This window comes from Charadrius vociferus, unplaced genomic scaffold (genome assembly GCF_000708025.1).
Source record: "Charadrius vociferus isolate BGI_N301 unplaced genomic scaffold, ASM70802v2 scaffold118, whole genome shotgun sequence".
Lineage (NCBI taxonomy): Eukaryota > Metazoa > Chordata > Aves > Charadriiformes > Charadriidae > Charadrius > Charadrius vociferus.
Window position 1 is genome coordinate 1,757,106 of NW_009649846.1, and position 26,693 is coordinate 1,783,798.

The following is a 26,693-nucleotide window of genomic DNA, read 5'->3' on the forward strand; positions in this document are numbered from 1 at the left end:
AGCAGTTCCCTGTCCCTCTTGAACTGGGGAGCCCAAAACTGGACACGATATTCCAGTTGTGGCCTCACCACTGCAGAGTAGAGGGGGAGAATGACCTCCCTCGACCTACTGGTCACACTCTTCCCTATGCAGCCCAGGATTCCATTGGCCTTTTTGGCAACAAGGGCACGTTGCTGGCTCATTGACAATTTACTATCTACCAGGACCCCCAAATCCTTCTCCTCAGAACTACTTCCCAGCAGGTCCAGGCCTAACCTATACTGGTGCCTAGCATTCTTCCTCCCCAGGTGCAGGACCTTGCACTTGCTTTTGTTGAACCTCATTAGGTTCTTCTCTGCCCAGCTCTCCAGCCTGTCCAGGTCACGCTGGATGGCAGCGTGGCCCTCTGGAGAGTCAGCCACCCCTCCCAGTTTGGTATCATCATCGAACTTGCTGAGGATACATTCTGTCCCCTCATCCAGGTCATTAATGAATACATTGAACAAAACTGGACCGAGTATTGATCCCTGGGGGACACCATTGGTTACAGGCCTCCAACTAGACTCTGCGCCGCTGATCACAACCCTAATTTTACTCCTGCAAGAGAAGATTTTGTTTCCCTTCTGGTATGCAGATAGAAGCATGAAGACATCTGCAAGGACAAGGTCACAGCCACCGTAAGCCAATGTTTCCTCAGTGTAGCTGAGGTGAACCTCTCTCTGAAATAACTGAAATAGCTCAGGCAACTGAGAATCCACTTTTGACTAAAGTACTTCCCCGTGTGAAAAAAAGGGTAAGTGTCTGCGCTTTTACTCTGGACAAAGCTGGAATTAGACCTGCCCTGGTAACAAGACTTTTTGCAAGGACACAAAGATTCATTAATCCTGAATGAGGACAGAGTATTGGTTCTGTCCTGTGGATCAGAAAAACTATACAATGTTAGACATTTAAACACAGAGACCCGATTCCCTTCCGGGTAGGATGCAGTCAGTAGATTATGCTGAGCTGCTCTATCTGAGCATCTGAGCCCACACTTCCTTATACATGAAAATGTTCCTCATTCCTTCTGCTGAATCCCCTTATATTAACTGCCCTTCCCATTATTCTGGTTTTTATGTTTGCTAGCACTATTTTATCTTCAGAAGGAATTAAAATATTGATACCTGTTTTTAGCCAGCTTGAATTTGGTGTGAACGGCGATTTATAAACTACATCTTTTTATGCTAAAATAAACAACAAAATTGCAGAGGCTGTGAATATGATACATTGCATTTCACATATTTTGGGTAGATTAGGCCAGTAATCTGGAAAGTGAAATGGACTCTTCATAGCAGCAATATTTTCCAGTGATCTCTAACCTCATTAGGCATTCTCAGTACATCCAGAAGAGTAGTGTAAATAAAATACACTGTTTTCTGATGAGCTTTGATGAGCAGATGTTCGGGGTTTTTGTTGATTCATGTCTGGGATGTTTTTAAAACTTTTCTGCTTGTGTTCCATTTCCTGTTGAGGGAATTCAGAATGACCCAGATGAAAAGGGACAATTGTGACTGTGTCTGCCTGGATGTCGCCCAGGCCAGCAGCTGTGCGGTGGCCACCGCAACGCGCCTGACTTGCGGGAGGAGAAATTATGTAATTTGGCATTTAGGCTACTTGTGAATTCAGTTATTGGTGCAGACAAAATACTGCACCTCTATGCACTTCCTATTATCACTCCTGTCTGGTAGCCTGGGAGTGCATTTGAGGATAAAAGATAATGCACTTGGTGAACCTCTCTTTTTGCTGTTTGGTGATACATGTACGTGAAGTCCACACACATTTTTAGCAGCAATAAAGTAAATAAATCAAAACTTGAAGTCTTTCCCTTTCTAAACTGATTTAGAATTAAAAAAAAACAAAACAAAAAAACCCCCACAATATCTGTTGGTTTTTTTTTTTCTCCTCATGTCTTTTGTTTCGTTCAGACTGGAGCTTGAATCTATTCATAATTATTTGTTCACCCTGGAAACAAAACTGCACGTTTTCCTATATGGCAGCCACAGACATAGACTAATTTTAAGTCATATTACAAGTTTTTGAACTTTTTTCAAGCTAAAAACCCTAATCTGTGGCAACTGTGAACGGCATAGATAAAAATAGAAGGCAATGGGATGCCCCCAGGTTCCCAAATAATGTGCAAGGGCTGAAAATGAGTCAGGCTTACCGGAAAAGGAGTAGAAGGTGTAGAAAAAAAATAAAAATGCTAAGTGATCAGAGGAAAAGAAATGCAGAATCAAGCAAATAAATCTGGGCAAATATAAAAAAAAAAGGAATGCAGAAGTAGATCCTGAGGTGAGCTAATGCAGTTGAAGATAATTAAACCTCCCTGCAGTAGTGTAAATGTCAGCAACAAAACAGATAAGCCAAGTTTTGGGAGGCCCTATCGAACAGAATTTCTGAACTGACAGAAGATAAAGCTGCTGCAGTTCTATACACAGCCCATGATGCAGACATGGGATAAGGAACCCATAAGTGGATATTCGGAAACAGAGGAGAAAAGAACAGTTTTAAAATGAGAAGGGTGCATCAAGTGGGTCTGTTTTGGGGATATTTCACAGAATAATAGAAACGTGCAGAAAGGTACACTGTGAACATCACCCTTGGCTTCCCACAGAACCCACAGAGGGTTTTTCATTCTGCCACAAGAGCAAAAGCATGTAGTTGTATTAGGAAATACCTGGCAGAATGCTTTGCTTATTTAAGGATAAATTTGATGTGAAATCAATCTGTAACAAGGCACAACTTAACAGACATATACAATGACATACTGACCTTTAAAAACTTTTTTTAAAGAAACACTTCAGAGGAAGGATATTCTTTATTTAGTATAACAATTATTTGATAGAATTAGCTCATAATTTTTTCCCCAAACTCTATTTCTTTGAAAAAAAAAATAAAGAAAATGTTTTGAAACCAAATATTGAAGATGTTTAGACATACTAGCTGAACATTGTAAAATAAGTTTGGTTTTAAAATAATGCTTAATGAGAATGAAAATAAAAATTAAACAAACAAAATAAAATAGAATCTAAAATTACTGCTCGAAGATTTTTCAGTGGTATGATCTGAATTTCTAAGACACAAGGATTTTTGATATTTAAATGATTTCAACTGTTTTCCATCCAAAGCTAGGAGACATAATTATTATTAGGCACAATATATACACTCATATGTATATACATATTAAAAATGACAAAAAGTCATCCATACCATCAACACAAACAAAAGGAGATCCTCCTTGAAAATAATTGCTAGGTCTATGCTTGGAATAGTCCCTTGTGTTTAAGGGTCAGGTTCATGACCTGGTTTGTACTACTAAATGTAAACTCTGTTTACAATGTAAGTTTGGCAAAGCAGCCTCATTTCACTACCAATAGTTAAAAGTTTCTTAAGAGTATTTTGAATAATTTAGACCTATTTGAAACTACTCTTATCCCATTAAAGACAGTACTTTGTTTTTTACAGGAAGGATGTATTTGCATGCAGAGGTATCTTAATGCCTTGCTTTTACCAAGTTTACTAACAAAGTAAACTGCTTCCTTCCCACTTGATTTCATTAATACAAATCAAACCATTTCATAACAAGCATCTACAAACACATTTCTCTGTTATGAGGAACTTCTTTGAACAGCTCAGTTAAAAAATGCTGCATATCATCTTTATGTGTTCAAGGCTTGTTTACTACTGTCCATTTTTTGTAATGTGTACCTACACACTTGCCATTTGTTATTTAATTTTCTTACTCTGAACTCTCTACAGAGGAAAATTAGCTCCAATAGCTTTTATGAAATAAAAAAGTCTACACAGGAGCTTCTAGAGTCACAACTGTCCCATGCTGATTGGGCTTTCCATTAGGTGAGGGAAGATCTAAGATACAAGTCCTTACTCCCAGAACTGTTTCTTTTTTCCCAGTGATGCGTTAACATCAAATGCGTATTTGTTCCAGGGATCTAGACTAGCAACCACAGTTTTGCATTCAAAACTCCTCTATTTGGTGACACTTTCATCACTTATTATGCCCAGATCTTCAAAATACATTAAATGTTCTTTATGCCATTTGCTGTCCAAGTCAAACTGGAACAAAATGTATGCCACTTGCCCACAGGAGAACTTCCTGCAGCATCCAGGTGTGCATTAATATTAAACCCCACCAAGGTAGTAGTACAAAAGAAGGATTTTGAGTCCTTAGGATTGAAGGACCCTTTGGTAACTCTCTTTCCAATTGCAAAATGCTAAATACCTCAAACATTCACTGCAATTTTCGTAACAGAAGCAGCTGTTAATGCTATTATCTGTAAATACTAGTGCAGGAAATTCCCTGTACAGAGGCAGAAATAGCATCTGTAGTACTGTGATAAGTAGTCAATCATTTTAAAAGGATCTCTACACTTCCACCTCTCCTTTTGGAATCCAACGAAGACAAATTATTTGTATAAATATGTATGCAAATAGGATTCAGCTGTAATTAATGAGGGAAATGCCTAAAATATATTTTATTTATAGGCAAAATGCATCTCAAAATAGTTAAAATCTTAATACATTGGAATATGATTCTTCACAGAAGCAGAAAATGTAGTTCTAAAATCATAGACTGTACAGACGATACAATGACAGTTCAGTCAGCTGAATTAAGAATGTGCAACTCCAGAAATGCCCTTGAATACGAACACAGATTTACTTTACAACATACTCTGATGCTGAATTACCTTTACTTCCTGCTGCAACTCCAGAGGAGTAATTTGTACTACATAAAGGATAAATCTGTCTCACAAAATACATCAGAGAGTGACCACGAAGAATTAAATTAGCCTAATACAGTTTGATTATTTTTTAAACAATAAGAGCAGAAACAATAGAATAGTAGGTTTTGATATTTGTAAGTCTATATTTTGTTTATTTATTTTGATTTTTAAAAAGCCTGCTTTATACTGTATTAAAACTTGGAACACTCATCCACACATAGATAATGCTCTCAAAAGACAAGCTAATTTTTCTAACTAAAAATGCATTTAGAAACAAATTGGCACAAGTATTTGTTTTACATTCAGTATTAAATTGGCACTATGTCTGGTCTCTGGCAGCATTGACTATACTCCCCTTTGTTTGTTACCACTCTGTGCTCCAGCACTGAAGCCAACACCTGTGGCCATATAAAAGGCTATGTACAGCAGCTGCGGGACTCAGATGTCCACACTGAAATAAATTTCTAAAGCATAAGCATTTGGATGTGTGGCTGGCTTCCTCGTCTGAGTCTTTTCAAGGCCGCCTTTGGAGGTCCGCGCTGCTGGATGTTGTATCGATCAACTGTCTGCACTGTTATTACTGACCAATGTGTAGTGGTAACATAGGACAGCCACGTACTTAGAAAAGATGCTTTTGGTTACACTGATGTAAGGCTGCCACAGTCCCTTCACTGAAGACAGTTTTTCACAGGCTTTGTCAATCATGATACCACTGATAGATATATGTAAGGAAGGGCAGAGTCTGTCCTGAAGATTAATACGAAAACTAAATATCAGTAAAACACAACATGAATTTCTGCTTGAAATTTTTTTCTCTGTGAGTAGTTTATTTAATCCATGGAAAAGATGAATGTAAGTCCTATTAGTATGTATATAAATCACCTGCTCTTATTTGAGATCAAATAATCATAAAAACAATTCTTACAGCATACAGTTCCTAACACACAGTATGCAGACCTTTTATTATGGTTTATCTGCATGGGGCAAGGAACTAAAGTTGCTACTCAAAGCAATATGTCTTCACACACTCAGGTGCAGCACGCACTCAAAAACACACTCAGAGTTGCTACTGGTAACTTAAGTTTGCTATGCAGACAGTCTAGAGCTAAAATGCCAATACAGGAGGGGTTTTGACTTTGGGTTTTGGGTTTTTTTGTTGCTTTTTTTGTTCCAGAAAAACTGCTATACTATTAAGTCACTTCCTTTCTTAACTGCAGTACGACTTCCTTGTGTGGAAAAGCTCTTAAATAAATGGAAACAGATACTCAGAATTACAAACCTCACTGTCCTGCTCTCAAGTAAATACAGAATGTGTGCAACAAAGGGCTAAAAATGACGTTTCCATTTAAAGGAATGTGTTACACATGCAGGTAACAAGTTAACTCTTTCTGCTAGACTCTGTCAATGCAATTGCTCTGATATTATTAGAAAAAGCCATTGGAAGCAGCAGCGTTATTTACATTAGGATATTGGAATATAAAAGCATAGAGAAGCTACAGGCATACTTTTGAGTTACACATGTGCAAACCTGAGATAAATGCTACTAGGAGAGGAATTTAGCTCTAAGGATTCTGCAGCACTGCCACAAATAAATCATTAAAAAGGGCAAAGCTGATTCACTGGCACGGCAACTTGAAAAGCAATATTTAAAATTATCAGAAGTCTCCTGTCTTCTCTATGGCATCCTCTAACCCAGAACAAAAGAAAGCAAATTCTTCAGATCAGGAATATAATGAGCAGCAGTTTATTTAATGTTTTCTGATTTATATATTTCTATGGCATTTGTATATTAAGCTGCACTGTGTATTCTGAGTGTTTAGCTAGATGACCAAAACACCCATAAAAATTCTGATGCAGCTTAGTTTGATCCACATCTTACATGGAACTGCAAAGTCAAGGGACTCATCTGTACACTTAATGATCAGCTTCTGATTTCCATACCTGTATTTTCTGTTAATTTCAACCTTGATCTAATGTTCAATCATTTCAATCAACAAAAGGAGTACTTTTCTTTAATGAAGCAGCCTGAAAGCTCTTGGAAGATTTTAGTATGTAGTGAATTCTGAGCTCATTACACGATGACCATCCCGGTTAACTATAATTCCTTCTCTTTGGTGGTAAAACAAGGAAAATATGGAAAGTCATGGTATCATTACTGATGCCGATGTTAGGATCCAGCTGCATCTTAGTTTCATGTGTGCATTTACTAACTGTAGTTTCAAGCTGTTATCAGCTGCTGAGAAGATGAGGACAAGCTGGCGTGTTGCTGCTGTAATTATTAATGAGCTAACACTGGCAAAACAAAATTTTCTGCAAACCAATTATCAATGGGCAATAGATATTGGTCTATTTCTGGCTGGATGGTCGCACTCAAAGAGTTGCGGTCAACGGCTTGATGTCCAAGTGGAGAGCAGTGACGAGTGGCGTTCCTCAGGGGTCGGTACTGGGACCTGTACTATTCAACATCTTTGTCGTGCACATGGACAGGGGGGTCGAGTGCACCCTCAGCAAGTTTGTCGATGATACCAAGCTGTTTGGCGAGGTAGACACGCTGGAGGGGAGGGATGCCATCCAGAGGGACCTGGACAGGCTGGAGAGGTGGGCCCAAGCCAACCTCATGCAGTTCAACAACGCCAAGTGCAAGATCCTACATCTGGGTCGGGGCAATCCCAAGCACAAATACAGGCTCAGCGGGGTATGTCTGGAGAGCAGCCCTGAGGAGAAGGACCTGGGTGTGCTGATTGACCAGAAGCTCAGCATGAGCCAGCAATGTGCGATCTCAGCCCAGAAGGCCAACCGGATCCTGGGCTGCATCAAAAGAAGTGTGGCCAGCAGGACAAGGGAGGTGATTCTGCCCCTCTACTCTACTCTCGTGAGACCCCACCAGGAGTACTGCATCCAGCTCTGGAGTCCCCAACATAAAAGGACATGGACCTGCTGGAGCGTGTCCAGAGGAGAGCCACAAGGATGATTCGAGGGCTGGAGCACCTCTCCTATGAAGAGAGGCTGAGAGAGCTGGGGCTGTTCAGCCTGGAGAAGAGAAGGCTCTGGGGAGATCTTATTGCGGCCTTCCAGCACCTAAAGGGGGCCTACAGGAGCGCTGGGGAAGGACTTTTTACTAGGCCATGTAGTGATAGGATGAGGGGGAATGGCTATAAACTGGAAGAGGGCAGGGTTAGATTAAACATTAGGAAGAGGCTTTTCACTTTGAGGGTTATAAGGCACTGGCACAGGTTGCCCTGAGAGGTTGTTGAGGCCCCATCCCTGGAAGTGTTCAAGGCCAGGCTGGACATGGCCTTGGGCAACCTGGTCTAGTGGGAGGTGTCCCTGCCCATGGCAAGGGGTTGGAACTCGATGATCTTCAAGGTCCTTTCCAACCTAAACCATTCTATGATTCTATGATTGTATTTCATCAAATATATGGTATTTACTGTTACTCAGTATAGACAGCAGCAGATCATATGAAGAAGGCTGACAAACTTACTACAGTTTTCTACACTCATGATATTTGCTAAAACAACTTTTTCTCTAAGTTTTGTGTATCAGTTCAGATTGGTCTGCACGGAATTACAACATGATTTTGGTAAACAACAAAACAGTGGTACTTGGATCCCATAGGTGTGACTTGATCCACTGCCCATGTAGACTGTTTGCTGAAGACAAGCAGCTTTTTTATCAAATCTAGTGAGGATTTTTTTCTGTTAACCTACAGCACAAGTGCCATCCTATTCCTGGGACGTATTTGGGCTACTGAAACTCCACAGCAATTTGACTTGATGGAACTACTCTGAAATAGGTAACAGCTGACATGATCAAAACACTGATGATTTTGATCTCAGCAATTGTAAAGACAGAAAATATGGAAAAGTTCAAACCGACAGACCACATGTTAGAGTCATCCAATAAACACTACCAGACCAGGCATCGGATGCTGTTTGTTTTCTGGAACACATCATATCAATATTTCTGCAATGTCATGACAGCACTGATCTTTGTTTCACAGAGGTTTGGTACATAACTGCATGATGCCTTTGATTTTTAGTGGACGCAGTCATGAAGCTCTGTTTCTCTTTTATTCTTGAACATTTTGCCAAAGGTCAGTAGGATGAAAAGTGCTTATAGTGGGAATCCTTCCAAATTCTTCCTGATGATCATAATGAAAAAATGGCCCAAGACTAAGTGGATCACTACAACTGAACAAAGTTAGATTCCCAACATGATCTTCTCTATGGCCCAGCACATAACTGTTCTTTCTCAGGCTTACCTGAAACCCCCTGTGACATTCTGGCAGTCTAAGGTAAGAGTGATATAGGTCTGGGGTTAACAGTGATATGCAGAAAATAATTAAAAACTAAACAGCACCTTTTTTTTTGGCAGTACCGTGTTGTAAGTTCATCTTCAATTTGCTGTTTATTAGCAACACTTGGTCTTTTTAACTTATTTCATGAATAAGAGCCTTGACTCAGTATTTTAATGCAGATAAACATGTAGGCAATATTTCTATATTACTACCAGCTTTAGTATGTCTAGCTCTTTCAATTGAGCTAACTATTGAAATAACTTTCCAATTTGCTGTTATATTATTACTCTTTTCATTATTAAGACATTCACAAATTTGTTCAAAGGGCAATAAAAGTATCAAGTAAAGCTTGATGTAGAGCCCATTCTCGCAGTTCCTAAATGCCCAGCTAACGATAACCTAACTTACTGAGTACTGTATTATAGTTATAGTCCTTCAACCTGATTTTACAGTGTTTTTGTCTAAGTCACTTTAGAACAGTTTTGATCTGATTTTTGAATAATAGAACATACTAAATGTTTTACAAAGGCTATATATATAATTGAATAGCAATAATATATTATTGAAAGTTGCTCCAGAGTAGAAAATTGTCCTTTCAGTGTCCCAAGTACTGTGAAGAAGCCATTCCCAGTCTCCTAGAGAAATAATGAAAATTACATAAATATAAATCCTGAGGGGACATAAGAGATCATCTGAGGCAGGATGCAGCAAAGCAGATCACCACTGCAGATATTTTCTAACCTCTTCTTTAAAACATCTAGTGGTACTAATCCCCACAACCTCCTCAGCTTATTCTAACCTTACTGATACACTTTTCCTAGTAACACCTTAAATCTGCTTTCCTGTAAAATAATTCTAATTCTTGCCTTGATCTCTGTGGGCACAAAGAGGTATTGGTCTTTGCTCCTTAACAGACCAAGAATAAAAAATCTCAATTCCTGAAGCTTTTCCTCAAAGGCCATGATTATTGTTTTTTTAATATTCTTCCTCTCCTCTGGACCCTTGAAACTTATGTATGTGATACCTATATGTAGTGGTCAGTGACCACAGTGCCATTCCAGCAACAGATACCTGATCCTTGTGCCATGCTCATACTGAAGGCCCTTGATATAGCTGTGAACAGTACCGAGTGCTTTCAAACGGAAAGGAAAAAGTGGTGGGACACAGTGTTGCCATCATCATGTCCTCTGTGTGCCTCATCCACTTGATCCCATTCCACTTCCACAGCTTACTTGAAATTTTTTATCTTTTCTGTGGCAGTGCAATCCCCAACACGTGACACAACAGCATAGCCAGCCAGGAGAAAGCAATATTTAACCTTCATTTCTCACATGCAACATTCTTTTCTCTAAATTTCAAAATAACATTTACTTTACTGGAAACAGTATGGCTTTCTGGACTTACATTATTCTTATGGCTCACCACAAGTCCAGAAACATTTCCCATGATACTAGTGCTGAGCCAGTTACTCTGCACTTTGTGTTTGTACCTTTGATTCTTCCATACTAAGTTTACCCTTTGTACCACCTTCATCATATTTCACCTTCTTGATCTATCTATTTAGCAAGATGACTTTGAACTCTGAACTTGTCTTGTATCACTCTAACCTTGGCCAGGCTGGATACCCACAAAAGCCATTCTCTGTGCTATCATGCAAATTCATCCTGGGTATTCACTAGACCAGAGCAAAGGCAAATCCCTTGCACCTCACTTGAGATGTCCTCTTACTTTAAAAATATGTCATTAATCATTAATAACAATTTTGGGGTTAGGGTTTCTAATTTTCAAGACACCATGCTATAGTTGAATCTCTATTTTCTACTTTTTTCTGGGAGAATATCAAGCATGAAGCAATATCACTGGAGTTACTAAGCACAGACACACCAAACCTACTGCTTACTGCTGCGCCAGCTACTCTGTTAAAGGAGAAAATTAGATTAGCCTAATAAACTGATTGTAAATAAACTCCCTCAATATAAGAGGGAGAGCTATAAATTTCTTGTAGCTTTCTTTACCATCTCCAGACATTGGGGACTCACCTATGCTCCACAAGTCCTCAAAGACAAAGCTTGGAGATTGCTACTCTATTTACTGTAGGATTAATAGAACAGGCCATCAGGACTTGTGTAACCCTTCTGCCAGGTTTCTATTGTCATAAAACAGAACAGTTTCAAACTTAAAGGGATTGCTATAAAAACACTATCCAGAATCATGGGAAAATTAAATTTATCTTGTGCACAGCAAGCTGATTTTCCTCACCTGCAACCATGACTGAGTTGGTTTAATGAACAATATGTAATTACAAGGAGCAAAGGGAAAAAAAAAAAAAAGCATCAACAAGGTACATAAACAGGCTCACACACAATGCCTAATTTCTAGACAACTATAACTATTTTACAGTCCTCGCCTCTGGTGAGCCAACTGCTACGCCAGCTGGTAGATGTACCCCTCCTGCTACTGCTCTTTAGTCCCAGTCAGGGGCCGAAAACTTTCTGGGAAACACAGCTGAATTCAAATGGCTGCTGAAATTTCATGAAGACAGTTTCCAGCTTGCTGGCTGCCATCCTCCCTGGTGTCCCACGCTGCTCCACAGCCCTTCTACCCCTCTCCACGCTGGGACCCCTGGGCTCTGGGTAATCTCTGCAGTTTTACTAGCAACTTCAGCCATTCCAGCTCTCAGTAAGGCTGCACACAATGTCGAACTACCACCGACCTCTTGTATGCTCGATTCTTGTACCTCCTGATTCTATATTGGATGTTAGGAAAAAAATCTTCACAAAAAGGGTTGTCAAGCATGGGAACAGGCTGCTCAGGGAAGTGGTTAAGTCACTATCCCTGGAGGTATTTAAAAGACATGTAGACATGGTGCTTAGGTTTAGTGGTGGAGTTAGCAGTATTATGTTAACAGTTGGACTCGATGAATTTAAGGGTCTTTTACAACCTAAATGATTCTATGTTTCTATTCTTAAATAGCTTCTCACACCTCACACAAACTTCTCCAGCCTTCTTCTGTGGTTTCAGGGTATAACTCTCGCTTTCTGGTGCTATAAAATATTGTCATCAACTAGCAAAATCATACTTTAGGCATATCTGTGCTAGATCAAAAATCCCATGGATTTGCAGATGCATAGCTCCACTTGATTGTATGCCTCTTTTTAAAAGAACTACCTCTTAATCACAACAAAACAATGTGTATAAACTAAATGTTCTTCTGGTCTACTCATTTGATTCTTTCACTGAAGTCCCTTTAGAGGTGACATCAAACACTAACTGAGTACTTCACCGCTGTTGGACTTCCCTTTCCTCTGGATACTCAAGGAGGCACGGTTTTCATTTCAGCCCTTTCCCATTATCCTCTGTGTAACTCAAGTAAGTGTTCTTCAGCCTGCTTTTTCCCCTTCACATCTATGCTCATGGCACTTTGCTGTTAATATTAATTGTATTAAGCACCGGGTCATAATTAAACCTTTTTATGGAAGGAGGGTAAGAGAAAGAAGAATATATTGAAACAAAAGGGCCCTTGAGGCTTTAGCCTTCTGTGTCACTCTTTACTTGTTCACTTTCCCTGTTAAATAATGAGCTGAATTTTCCTTCATCTTTCTTTTAGGTCTAATATCTTTTGCAAAACCTGTTCTCCTTTCCTGTAATGTCCCCTGCTAGATCCAATTCATTTTATATCTTTGCCATTCTTACTAGTATCTTCATCCTGTCACAGGAAAGTGATTTTCCAGACTGCAAGTCTGGCAGAACATCACAAAAAGAGATTTAACATAATAGCTGAAGCCACCATCTCATCAGAGTTTGTGAGCTCCAAGACTACTACATGGTGTAAACCCAAGTGCAGTACGTGGGAATGACTTAGAGAGATGCAACAAGAGTGCATTCCTGACCTGAACTGAAATGCTAACATAGATGCACCCAGTAGCAGAGACTGGGGTTCTGCAGGGAGCTCAGGGGCTGCCAAAGAGATGAATGGAGTGATACAGCAGAGAAACCTACCTAAATAATAGGATTTAATTATTCACCCCCTAGGAGAGAGCAGCAGCTGAGCCGCATGCAACAGAATCAAGAAGCAACCAGGATGGCAAGGCCGGGAAAGCAGGTCTGAAAACAACACACATTTGCCAACCACAGCAACATCCCCCCTGCTGCTGAAGGTTTGACAAAGTTTGTACTATCATATCACCTTCTGCCAAAGACTTCTGCCTTTTACAATACTGACAGCTGCTAAATGCTGCATTCTTCACAAACAGCTACTGTGTCTGGCTGGAATTTATGCTTATTATTATTACCTTGCCCCAGAAGAGCTTATTTATAGCTTCCCAGTTAAGCTGCGAAGATCAACTCGCTGGCCCGGTATCACAACCTAGAGGCTAAGGGGGTTCCCCTTCCTTCAGTTTGGTTGGATGGGGCTGCTCTGAGGGACAGGGAAACATCTGGCATATAAAGGAAAGATCTCTGGCTAAAATGTGGGCAAGGTTAAGTTCTGGCCTCACTGACAGAGACCCTATGACTCAACATCAACGCTTATTTTTCTTTTTCTGGTTGCACTGATAGTAAGAGACAATACTTACCTTTTTCTTATCATTTCTGCATTATCATTTCTGCATCCCAAAGAGAAAGAAATCAGGCAAGGGGAGAAGGAGACCTGCATGGCTGAGCAGGGACCTTCTGAAAAGGCTCAGGTGGAAGAAGGGAGTTTACAATAGGTGGAAGAAGGGGCTGACTGCTTGGGAGGAATACAAGAACGCTGTCAGGTTATGCAGGGAGGAAACAAGGAAAGCCAAGGCAGCCTTGGAATTGAACCTGGCGAGGGATGTCAAGGCCAACAGGAAGGGTTTCTTTAAGTATATAGGAGACAAAAGGAAAACTAGGGAAAATGTGGGCCCGTTGTTGAATGAGACAGGTGCTGTGGTGACGGATGATGCAGAGAAGGCAGAGTTGCTAAATGCCTTCTTTGCTTCTGTCTTCACTGTTCGGGCCAGTCCTTGTGAGACCCAGACTTTACAGGTAACAGAGAAAGTCTGGGCAAAGCAAGACTATCCCTTGGTTGACAAGGAGCACGTTAAAGATCAGTTAGATAAATTGGATATACATAAATCCATGGGGCCTGATGGGATGCACCCTCGTGTGCTGAGGGAGCTGGGGGAAGTCATTGCTGGGCCTCTCTCCATTATCTTTGAAAGGTCCTGGAGGACAGGTGAGGTGCCTGAGGACTGGAGGATAGCCAATGTCACTCCAGTCTTCAAAAAGGGCAGGAAGGATGACCCGGGAAACTACAGGCCGGTCAGCCTCACCTCCATCCCTGGGAAGATGATGGAGCAGCTTGTTCTGGGAGTCATCTCAAAGCACCTGGATGAAAAGAAGATTATCAGAAGTAGTCAACATGGATTCACCAAGGGGAAGTCATGTCTGACTAATCTGATAGCCTTCTATGACAAAGTAACTAGATGGGTGGATGAGGGGAGGGCAGTGGATGTTGTCTACCTTGACTTTGGCAAGGCTTTCGACACTGTCTCCCACATCATCCTCACAGGAAAGCTTAGGAAGTGTGGCTTAGATGAATGGACAGTGAGGTGGATTGAGAACTGGCTTACAGATAGAGCTCAGAGGGTTGTGGTTAGTGGCGCAGAGTCTAGTTGGAGGTTAGTAACAAGTGGTGTCCCTCAGGGGTCAGTACTGGGCCCAGTTTTGTTCAACATATTCATCAATGATCTGGATGAAGGGATAGAGTGTACCATCAGCAAGTTTGCTGATGACACAAAACTGGGAGGAGTGGCTGACACGCCAGAAGGCTGTGCTGCCTTACAGCGTGACCTCGCCAGGCTGGAGAGTTGGGCAGAAAGAAACCTTATGAAGTTCAACAAGGGTAAGTGTAGGGTACTGCACCTGGGGAGGAATAACCCCATGCACCAGTACAGGTTGGGGGCTGACCTCCTGGAGAGCAGCTCTGTGGAGAGGGACCTGGGAGTCCTGGTGGACAACAGGATGACCATGAGCCAGCAATGTGCCCTGGCGGCCAAGAAGGCGAATGGCATCCTGGGGTGCATCAAGAAGAGTGTGGCCAGCAGGTCGAGGGAGGTCATCCTCCCCCTCTACTCTGCCCTGGTGAGACCGCATCTGGAGTACTGTGTCCAGTTCTGGGCTCCCCAGTTCAAGAAAGACAGGGAACTGCTGGAGAGGGTCCAGCAAAGGGCAACAAAGATGATTAGGGGACTGGAGCACCTTTCTTATGAGGAAAGGCTGAGGGACTTGGGTCTCTTTAGTCTAGAGAAAAGAAGATTGAGGGGGGATCTTATTAATACATACAAATACTTAATGGGAGGATGCCAGGGGGATGGGAGTAGTCTTTTTTCAGTGGCACCCAGTGATAGGACGAGGGGTAATGGGCATAAACTTGAACATAGGAAGTTCCATCTTAACATGAGAAGGAACTTCTTTACTTTGAGGGTAGTGGAGCACTGGAACAGGCTGCCCAGAGAGGTGGTGGAGTCTCCCACTTGTGATTACTCAGCTTCGCATTAAAAATTTCTATTGTGGAATGGTAGTAATAATTATTCAGCCATGGTATATTTTTAGTCATCTTAATACCTAAAGATGCATTGAATCTTATTTTCTCCTGCGTTAAACTGAGTCACAAGACATTCGGAATTTGAGAGACTACCCAATGTAGCTAGCACCCCCTGCATCCAAGCTGGCAAATGTCATCTCTTTACCAAAGACACACTGATGAGCTCAGAGTTGCTGAGTTCAGTGCCATAAGAATCGTTTATTAACCACACTGTTATAGATGATGTTCTGAAACTGCCCTTGGTGTGATACTGCATGCTTAAAAATGACGTCTCAATCTAATTAAGTGTGTGAATTTAGATGAGCAAGGTGACTGCAGGTTGTGCACTTCTTCTTTTAACAATTTGTTGAACTTGTAGGATCACATCCTACATGTGTGCTTGTTTTCTTATTACTCATAACTATGTCTTGAGCAGGAACACTTTTAAATACACTATGTTTTTCTCTTTCCAGTTATTTAATACATTCCATAATGCTTCCCAGAACTTCCCTTGTAGGTCCAGCAAACATTAAAAAAATCTGTATTTAAAAAAACCCAAAACAATTATGGAACAATACAAACACTTCCATTTTGTTCCATTACTCATTTTGATTTAAATTCAGGTATTTAGGCAGTATAGGAAGTTAAAAACTCACTAAAATTTAGTGCTTGCATATATGAGAAAATTGACTTCTATAGCCATAATCAAATAATTAAACAGATTTAGTTAGGTCAGTATAATTCCCTATTTCTAGTGCAGAATAATTACACTGGAATAAAGCCACTTTAATTCCAGAATAGACTGTCCACATGGGGAGCTATATTGAAACAGCTGTAGTAAAATAATTATTTGACTACAGCTATGCTACTCACTTCCCCCCTGAAAGCAAACCATCAACATAAAAATCTTGCCGCTTTCACAGAAGCTCAGCCACTTTGGCTCAATCCTATTCCATAAACACAGGCAAAGGGCTTTGCCAGCGGAATGAACACACGACATGGAGAACAGGAGATTTTACTTCTTGATTCAGCACTGAGTGGTGAAGCGCAGCGATGCACTTGCAGTTTTTTACCACTTAAAATATTCTGAGATGCTTTTGGATGTGGAATGGAGAATGCGAATAGAAAGTGTAGCCTTTTGTGTTACACATTATATATTTTATAATAGTGTAGTCCATCAAAGAGATAACTTGAGATGAAAGGAGTAGAAGACAGGCTACTGCAGCGCTCCTTCCCTCTGCTGCCCCATGGATACCTCTCACGTGGCAGGTATCCCCTCTTACCTCCACTCCTCTGCCGCAGCCTGAGGGCCTCACACCAAGCGAGCCTCTCTCTGCCTTGACCTTCCAAAGCATGGAAGTCCCAAGGCACTCGCTTGCATCTCAGCTTATACCAGTGCAGGTGCAGAGAAGCGGCTGGTCCTCTCTACTTTTTTGTACTGCTGTCACTTATGAAGTGAGTTGAAGAGTGAACACAGGTGTAAAATTCTGCTTATCGAACTGTGTCCTTGTTTCACCAACATTAGTTAAAATATTGTAGTATTCTAGACTTAATGCACAGGCTTTGGCTGGTCGATTACATACTATGTGCATCCAACATCCAATATTTGCAGACGAAGAAATTCTTTCTTCAGCCACACAGCTACTCAGCCAGAGGTATTTCACCGCAAAGGCCCTTAAAATTTGACTCCCCAAGCTCTCAATACGATATGAAAATGCACAGTTGTTGCAAAAGTCTTTTGAACTACAAACAAAGCTGGGTTGCAACTCACCTCGATCTGTGTCATACAGGAAGACAAAGCGGTTCCATTCATAATGATCCAGCAAGCTCAAGAGAGCTCCCCGCAGAGACGGCCGCAGCTGCAGCACAAACTGACTCTCACCCTCTGTGGGGAAACTCGGCGTGATGAGGGAGATGTGCAAGGCGCTGCAGAATGAGGTCAAGGTATGTACTGATCTCTTATCATATAGTCCAAAAATGGCAAAAACTCCTCTAGAATACTGGGAGCAAACTGGAAGAAAAAGAAAACAATGGAGTTCCGTTAGTGACAAAAATCTGTAAACACATACTTACACATTCCAACATCCCCAAATTTTTAATTTGAAGATTTCCATTTCTGCCTGTATTTAACTATACACTTTTTTCACATATGTTTCACTCTGGAAACCAAGAAATAAATAGTTAAATAACATTTTGTCACTTTTGCACCCTATTCAAAGAACATTGCATTATGTGTAGTGCTTTTACTCTAAAATAAAACATAAAATAAATAACGTATTTTTGCACAGCAGTGAAAAGTCAACATATACTGTTTTTTACCATAGGTCTGCATATTTTCAGGCATTGATCATTTCCATTACCTTAAACAACAAAGTGTCCACATTTTAAAATGCAAAAACTATTAAAAAAAGTTACTGACCTCATAAGTGAAATTTGGACATTTTGCATTTTAACAATGTAGAACCTGCACTCCCTTTTAAGCAGGGAGCCCTTGTACTACATTAAAACTCTGCTACAGACACTGAGTAACAACTTGCTTCATGAATAATCTCCTTGACTTTAAGAGAGCAGTTGACAGGAAAACATAGTAAGTCAATGTGACCAGACTTTTGCCCCAAACCTTTAATTTCTACTCTGTGTCAACCTCAAAACCAGAAAACAAATGACCTGAATATATATTCTGAGTTTGGATTTGTGTTTGGACTCATTGAAGACATAGAGAAAGACATTTATTGATTTCAGCGGACTGGATAAGGGCTTTACTGATCTGTGCACACAAAAGCAGGCATAAGGGTATTTTCTTGAGAAAATACTGCCTTTCAAGCAACTCATAAAGGGCCCAATGAAAAACATCCCACTTTTTTTGAAGTACAAAACAATTTATTGGAAACTGTGTGACCATTAGTAGTGTTACCTATCTCAGAATCACAGAAAATGGAAAAGGGTCAGTTAGGGGATCATCATACCCATTCTCTCCTGTATGCACTTCCTATGCTCTCCTGTTCCAAACGCTCCCTCCTCGCAACCGATTCTTACACATAGCCCAAACATGGGAAAACCTAAGTCATACGCTTTTAACTAGATGATGGTGTCCTCTCTTCTAGCCTGGAGGTCACAGTCATCCTATGACAGCAGCACAGTCAGGATTCAGCACACACACTTAGCAAATGGGCTGATTCAAACCAGTTCAGCTTTAATTCTTTCCTATTACACTTACTGCACAAAAAGCAAAAAATACAAGTAGTGCATTTTTCTCCTTTGAGCTGGGTGATTTATCTAGTTCTGAGGCCAGAACTGGAAAAGTGGCCTGAGGGCAGTTCTGTGATTTTATGTGCTGCACCACTGCTACGGTCCCCAACCTAAGGATTTCCATAGTCAGATTATATATAAAGATTTTTAAAAAGTTTTCTTCCTTCCCCTAAATTCCCCTTCAATATGTTGACACACAGCTCCTACAAACCTTCGTAGTATTTTCTTTGCTGGACCACACAACATACATTCTCCCAGACCCATCAAATGACTGGCTTGCCATTCCACTAATCATCCTAAAAAAGTGTTGTTCTGAGCTTTCCCAGTTTCATCTCATCTTTCTTGAACAGAGATGACCAACATGTTTAGAATTTCAGTTTAAGGCTTTCTGCTTCTTTTTACATTACTTCCCCATCTCTACTGCAAAATATTTCTGCTGACATACCCTAAGATCACATTGCGTTTTTCTAAATCTGCACCTCATTGATGGCTGACGATCATCTTGGGATCAAAATTCTGCTCCTTCTCCCTTCTGAGCCATTTCCAAATTTTGAGTTTCTGTTCATAGCATAGTATTTTTATTAGTCACTATTATTTGTTTTCCATTATGTCACATCTATTACTGTTTCCTCAAGATTATTTACTTCCACAACTGCATTCTTAGTCTGCTCTGAACTTCTGTCAATATCCGTATGTGCCTCACCAGCAAATTCCATGAGGGTACTCCGGCTTTTTATCTGTCTACTATAAAATCAGCCTCTTCATATCTCCTTCCTGTAGCTATACTTCTCCAGCCTGGTACCTCCTCTTCTACCAGCATTTGTTGCCATCTTTCCCCTAGTTTCATGCCTACCTTTTAACTATCCTGTTTGTCTCTATTTTCATAAATCACTTCTCTTTGGAGGGTGTCTCTTTTACTTCATTCTCTTGGCAATTGGAAGGTATTGATTAACCCCATACTTTCTACCTTAATAACTTCTGGTTGCATTTTATGCAATTTTCTGTTTATAGCCATATTTTAGTTTTCTTTCCATCAAAATCTGTTCTATAACTTCACAGTATATTGATGGCAAGCTGCTAGGTCCATGGCTGCCAGATTCTATGTGCCCCTTTAAAAATAGGTATTATATTTCCTATTCACTGACCATGTGTATCACAACTCACTTAACAGCTCTGTTAAGAAGCACTTGTTATTGCATCTGCCCTTCAGTAAACCAATTCTTTAAGAAGTATGGAAGAAAGAGGTGATTTCCCTATTCCCATTAGCCATCACACTTCTTTTAAGGTCAACGTCCTCCTTGAGTGAAAATCAATGTGAAGTATCTATTAGTTTTACATCTCTAACCAGATTTTCCTGTTTTTCTGTCCCACCATCAATATATAACAGCTTCAATTATTTTGCTTTTTCCTCTTTTTGTATTTAAAGATGTAAATGACCTTCTACTGTTTTTTTAATGTCCTTTGCACGTTTCAGTTTTCACTGGCAGCCCTAACTTAGGCTCTCATTTCTGCAACAAATGTCCTCTATACCTCCCGATTTCTTCAACACAATCTCTCTTACTAATAACCCTTTTTAAACACTTGTTTCTTATATCTTTTTGTATAATCATTCATTCAGTTCTGGAGTCACATCCTGCATGTTACTTTCCACTGCAAAGGGATTTCTCAGTGTTTTACAAGTGCTTCTGTGAGGATATGGCAGGCCTCCTCTATTTTCAAACACAGTCCAGTTAACTTTGCCAACGGAAATAGTTGAATGTAAACCTTGTGTACGTAAGTGGTAGTTACTTAATGTGTTTTCTGTTTAGAGAACACCCTTGTTAAGGCCCTGCACTGCCTTACTTCTCTGCAGTTTTACATGAGTAAAGGGTACTTTTTGTAACACACGGTCCATACAGTAGGATTCTACATGATGAAAAATTTAAGAAATCAATGTCAAGCTGTGAAATTGTACACTGAGTGGAGTTAAAGCTCAAATTCATTCTCAGGATAGAGAAAAGAAAGAGAAAAAAAAAAGGAGATAAAAAGTCAAACTTCAAATTTCATTAAATAACATATGAGCCTAAAATTCTTCTACCTAAAAATAACAGAATAATAATTCTTCACGTTTTCAAAGCAAACTATCCTTGCCACAACCTAGATCCAAATACAATAAAACATTATCTGACTATCATTAAAGTACTGAAATAACCAGTCCATGAAAATTTGTGCTACTATACTCAAGATCAAGACGGGGAAGTTACTGAATAGTGTCCTTCTTTGCTCCTTGATAAGAAAAAACACTAAAATGAAGGTTATGAGATTTTTTTCTTACTCAGTACAATACCCACAGAGAGGAAAAATGCCTGTGACACTATGGAGATTAGGCTTAAACATATGCAGAGATGCTGCAATGCTACTGAATCAATTTTACAGTAATCAGCTGCGACCAGAAAAATCAGCAAAGCCATGAGGATTTGCATTCTGACTCACTACTGTTCTCAGAAAATGCCTCCAGGCAAACATGACTACCTGGATTTCCCAATTCTTTATCTATTTCTCTTGAACTTCTAAAGGCATTTTCGTTATTATAAATGGACTAAATTATGCTTGGTAAAACACAGTCTCATATTAGCATTCTAAGAAAATTTTGTTCAAGATTTTTTCCGCCATAAATATAAAGCAGTGACAAGTACACTTTCATGAGCATACTTTGAAATATATTGAATAATAATTTGCCTTTAAACCAGACATCTTTTCACAGCTGACAATTTAATTTCAGTATTACACATATGATTTTCTCCTGCAAAGTTTGCAATGCCATTGGTCTCACCAAAGACAAGATGAATGTGCAGGTCAGACTCCAGAGAAGACACTGCAATTCACCTTAAATAGCCAAGATAATGTTATTGCAGTACCTGTAATATGAATTAGATATGTTTTATTCTAGCAGATTGAACTACGTGGTAGTACTATTACTTTAAAAGAATAGATGACTCACGGGAAAGCATAATGCCAAAATGGCAAAAATTGTACACTGCAGAGTTTACTGAGACACACAGCCAAGCCACATGTGGTCTTCATTGTGAGAGAAAGACTTCCCCAAGTCTCTGTTATTGTTCTAAAGATAAGCCCTACACTTTAAACACAAATCTTTTCTTGAAAAACAAAAATAAAAAAAAATCCCAACATCTTCTTACTTACTGATTTCCATACAGTTTAAATCCTAAATGGGCTCAGGGGAAGTCAGAGTCCAAATACAACTGTAACCATAACCATGAAAATGACACAAAGAGGTCAAGCGAAAGTTTGTGAGAAATGCGTATATACAAATACACATACATATACATACCTGCACACATATTTACATGATATTGGTCTTGTTTTATTCTTTGGTCACACCCAAAAGTTTTATAATTTCTTCAAAAGACAAATAAAGAACATCCCTAACCATATATTTACAAAGCAGAGCACAGCTAGTCTGTCACCAGCATCAGTTCTGCTCAGCAGCCTATATGGTACCTATACCGTATAGGTAGGAATCTGGAGGACCCACAGTCTAACACAGAAGTAACATGGTAGATCTTGCTTCAGAGCCATGGCTCACAGACCCTGAGCGTTCCAGGACACAAGCTCTGCAACGAGCATTTTAAAATGCTTTTCCCTAGTTTTTAGATTCCTACGTGGGAAGCTCTGGCACAGCTGGTTGCTACAGACATACTGACAGGCCCACTGATCTGCCATAAACTCACAAACTGTGGAGGTACCAAAATGGAAAGACTCAAAGCAGTTTCTGTTATGGAAGTTTTCCAGATATGAGGACAGTCTTTCATTGCTGTCTCTTCATTTCCTCCTATGCTTTGGAGATCCAAACGGGGAGTGGGGGTTGTGGTAAGTCCATAGCAAATTGTTCCTGCTGCTCCTTGCTCCTCACACTGTTCCCCTGATCCAGTGTGGGGCTCCCCAGTAGGATACAGTCCTTCACAAACTGCACCAACACTGGTCCTTCCCATGGGCTGCAGTTCCTCAAGAACTGCTACACCGTAGATACAGTACTCTCCATGGGGTACAGTTCTTCAGGTAAAGAATGTTTCAGTGTTTGTCCTCCACCGGCCACAGTCCCTGCCAGAAAACCTGTTCCTGCAAGAACTCCTTTCCATGGGTCACAGCTCCTGCCAGAAGTCTGCTCTGGTGTGGTCTCTCCACAGGCTGCAGCTTCCTTCAGGGCACATCTACCTGCATCATGGGGCTCTCCACGGGCTACAGAGTGGATATGTGCTCCACCATGGTCCTCCATGGGCTGCAGGGGCAAAACCTGTGTCACCGTGGTCTTCACCACAGGCTGCAGGGGAATCTCTGCTCTGGCACCTGCAGCACCTCTTCCCCCTCCTTCTTCACTGACCTTGGTGTCTGCAGGGCTTTTTCTCTCACATTTTCTCACTCATCTCACTGCTCCTATGCAATGTTTTTTACCCTTTCTTAACCATGTTATCACAGAGGCACCACCACAATCACTGATGGGCTCAGCTTTGGCCAGAGGTGGAATCATTTTGGAGCTGGCTGAAAACTGGCTCTGTCGGACATGGGGGTGGCCCCTGGCGTCTTCTCACAGAGGCCAACCCTGCAGCTGCCTCCCCACCAAAACCTGTCCACAGAAAGCCAAAACACCTGGTAAACTACAGACAGCAATAAATTTCAAATATATCTATATGGAGTTACATTTCCTTGCCACCACAATAGCATATGAAGGCTTTCATTTGAGAGGTGCCCGCAATGCAGTCAGTGATCCACGTCCTCACGGATCACAGTCATATACTCTCTATTTTGTTCAGCTGCTGTGCACCTGCATTTGACAGCACTGATGTAAAAGTACTGGGCAAATTTTCTCAACCTAAAGAACTCCTTCCAAGAGGAACAGCCGAGCCATACGGAGATGCAAGCTCTACAAGTGAGATGAAGCACAGAAGGTAGAATCATTTAATCTAAATAAGGACCTGCCTCCCAAGGTGAAATGATTTATCAACTTATATGTGTGAAAGCTCCAACACTTGAGATGATACTAAGTAATATTTCTAAAACAGATTTGAGATTAGAGTTTCCTGTTAAAATGTCAAAACGCTTTTCTGTTCATTTTGGACAGAAGATCCCTATACTCTCTTTCTCCTCTGTGCTCCCTGATCCACCTCCTGATCACACCACTGACCTCCACCTCCTGGAAGAAGACGCAAGGCTAGTCAGGGCTCCAGAATTACAAGACAAGTGATCTAAATTCATTAGCATGTAGTTTTCAACTATCTTGCACCCAAATCCAGTACAAATATGCTCTTCCTCTGGGTTGTGTTTGAAACTGCTGATTTTACACTAAATTATGCTGTTGCATTAAGAAAACTTCCCAGCACTGAGACCAACTTAATGAGGTACCTTCATGAATTATATCACTGATATAAGACGACAGATAGGATTATAAAAGAGAAAACAGTGTTACATAAAGTGGGTAGATGAAAAACATTATAGATGTATTAGGACCAGTTTCTTAAGATCTTTCTAGTATCTTAAGAATTGTCTTGAATAGAAAAGGGTATTTCTAAATACTGCTATCCAAAAAAGCAGAAAAAGGAAACAAGGAGTTTCTTACAAATTGTACAGTTAGATTTTTTGTGTCTAATAAAACAAGCACCCATCACAACCTTAATCATCTTCTATTTGTAGATACTGCACCCTCTAAATTGTCATCTACCTTTGCCTTTTGATCACAAGCTTTTTCAAGCAAAAGAATTATCCTCCCCTGTGCTCAGGAGGCATGCATCACACTTCGGGTAGCATCATGACTAAAGCATTATAACCAGAAATAATATCACATCGTTACTTTAACTAAAATCAGTTTATTGTTCTACAATTTTATAGAGTATCAATGCTGGAGGTGAACAAAGAGACTAAATTAAGATCTTTTCAGTTAAAAAAGAATTGAATGACAAACATTACCATTTTAAATACTTGTTCCTCTTAAAGGTTTATCCTCCTATGATGTAACTGCATAATGAGAAGTCTGGTATGTTGGGCACTGAAACTCTGAAACTAAATTCATACTCTGGAGTAAATCCCTCCACATCCCCATGTCTCAGTTCTCAGCATTTCAACTGCCTGGTCTGTTTTGGACTGTAAGCACTTGGCAGGCAGGCCAGTGTCCTATTAGTTGTCTGTAAAAGCTTTAGCACAATGGTCCAACAGTCTCAACTGTGGCTTTTGAGTGCCACACCGATAAGAATAAATGTTACACCTAATGGACCTTTATCTTGTGATTCTATGGTAAATTCTGGAGCCCTAAAAACATGAAAGCACTTGTCCTAAAGATCAGTGTGCTTAGTTGCATGCATAAAATTAAGCACGTACTAAAGAGTGTGCAGGAGTATTTATGTGGACATCAACAGATGGATCCATCAAACTTGAGGCACAGAAAATTCATGAGTGTCTTCTACATTTAACCCACAGCAATGGGTTACTTCTAGTACTCTGTTAAGTGACTTGACAGCTCATGTAAAAATACTCTCCTAGGAACAATGAAAACCTTGGTTTAATGTGCTAGATCAAATGGCAATTTGGGAAATGCAGTTTTGTTTGTGCAACTGCAGATGTGAGAACATACTTCAAAGCAAGACACAAACTTGTTTCATTTTTTAATTAATAATTAAGTTTCCAGAAACAACTTTTGTGAATTGTCTCTAAAAGACTTTTTCTGCTCCAAGACAATTCGTGAAACAATAGCAGAAAGTGATAGTGCATTTCTTGCCTATTGAATGGAAAATGGAATTGAATTAGCTTAATTAACATGCACAGTATTTTCTTCTTTTAAAATCAGTTTGAGCATTGTAATATAGTATTTTGTGGACGATTTCTTATACCAGATCACTAAGTTACAGAACACTAACTTTAGGTTACCCTGAGAGATGCCCAAAACAGAAAAGAGAGAATCATAAAGACCAGACAAGACTGAATTGTAGATCCAACTGCTCAACTCTTCTCCCTGCTTCATAAGGAGCAAGGTTTGCTCTTCAGAAATTAATATATTGATTAAATTTTCCTCCAAGCCAATCCCAAAAGAATTTGTGAACTGAGCGATATGTGCATGCAGGGAGAGTGGAGGGGACTGTCTCATCTGATTCTTACCACCTGAAAAATAGGTTTTTAAATTTGGGTGGATTTTTTTTTTTTTGCCTGTCTAAAACAGGAAGAAGTATATTCAGAAGATAGATTATCCCGGTTTAAGATGGGTGATAAAATAAGTGTACTGATTTGGCCACTAGAGGCACCTAACTCTTTTTGCTGTAAAAGGAGACTATGCAACTGTGAAAGACTTGGCACCTACATTTAGATAGCCATATTTAAAAATTGTTAAAAAAAATCTCACTTTAGGAAACATATCTCTGTGATTTTCTCCCCTGTCCAGCCCTAGATTCAATGTGATTTGGAGCTGTCCTTCTCTAAGTCCCTTCTCACACAATGGACACAGATCCCTCGCAGACAGGGGTTGCAGGTATTTCTCAAATACAGACCATGTATCTCTGTTTTCCTGAAAAGTGCTGACAACTTTCATTTCTTGATGGACAACACAAAGTAGCTTGGCCTTTCACAAATTTCTATGAGGAAAACTGCTTTAATCTTTAAGTACTTTCCATCTGAAAACTTCTGCACCACTAAAGTATTTTACTTTCATTAATATATCATTCCAAATAATTTAAATCCAATGGGACATTTTTACACAACAAGAAAACATTTTCTACTAGGTTTATTTATAAAATTTGTCTTTCCACTGTGCCTTGGCTAATCTCTTTGATAGAACTCCCTTCATGAATTTCGC

General features: G+C 40.1%; 1 protein-coding gene across 3 annotated transcripts in view; it reads right to left on the reverse strand.

Moving 5' to 3' along the window:
• Positions 1 to 26,693, reverse strand: part of GRIA4 (glutamate receptor, ionotropic, AMPA 4) — a 240,600-nt gene that overhangs the window by 149,950 nt on the left and 63,957 nt on the right. For all 3 annotated transcript variants that reach the window (XM_009890916.1, XM_009890917.1, XM_009890918.1), the window contains exon 3: positions 17,382 to 17,621. In XM_009890916.1, the coding sequence (XP_009889218.1) occupies positions 17,382 to 17,621 (240 nt within the window). The remainder of the gene's footprint in view (positions 1 to 17,381; positions 17,622 to 26,693) is intronic.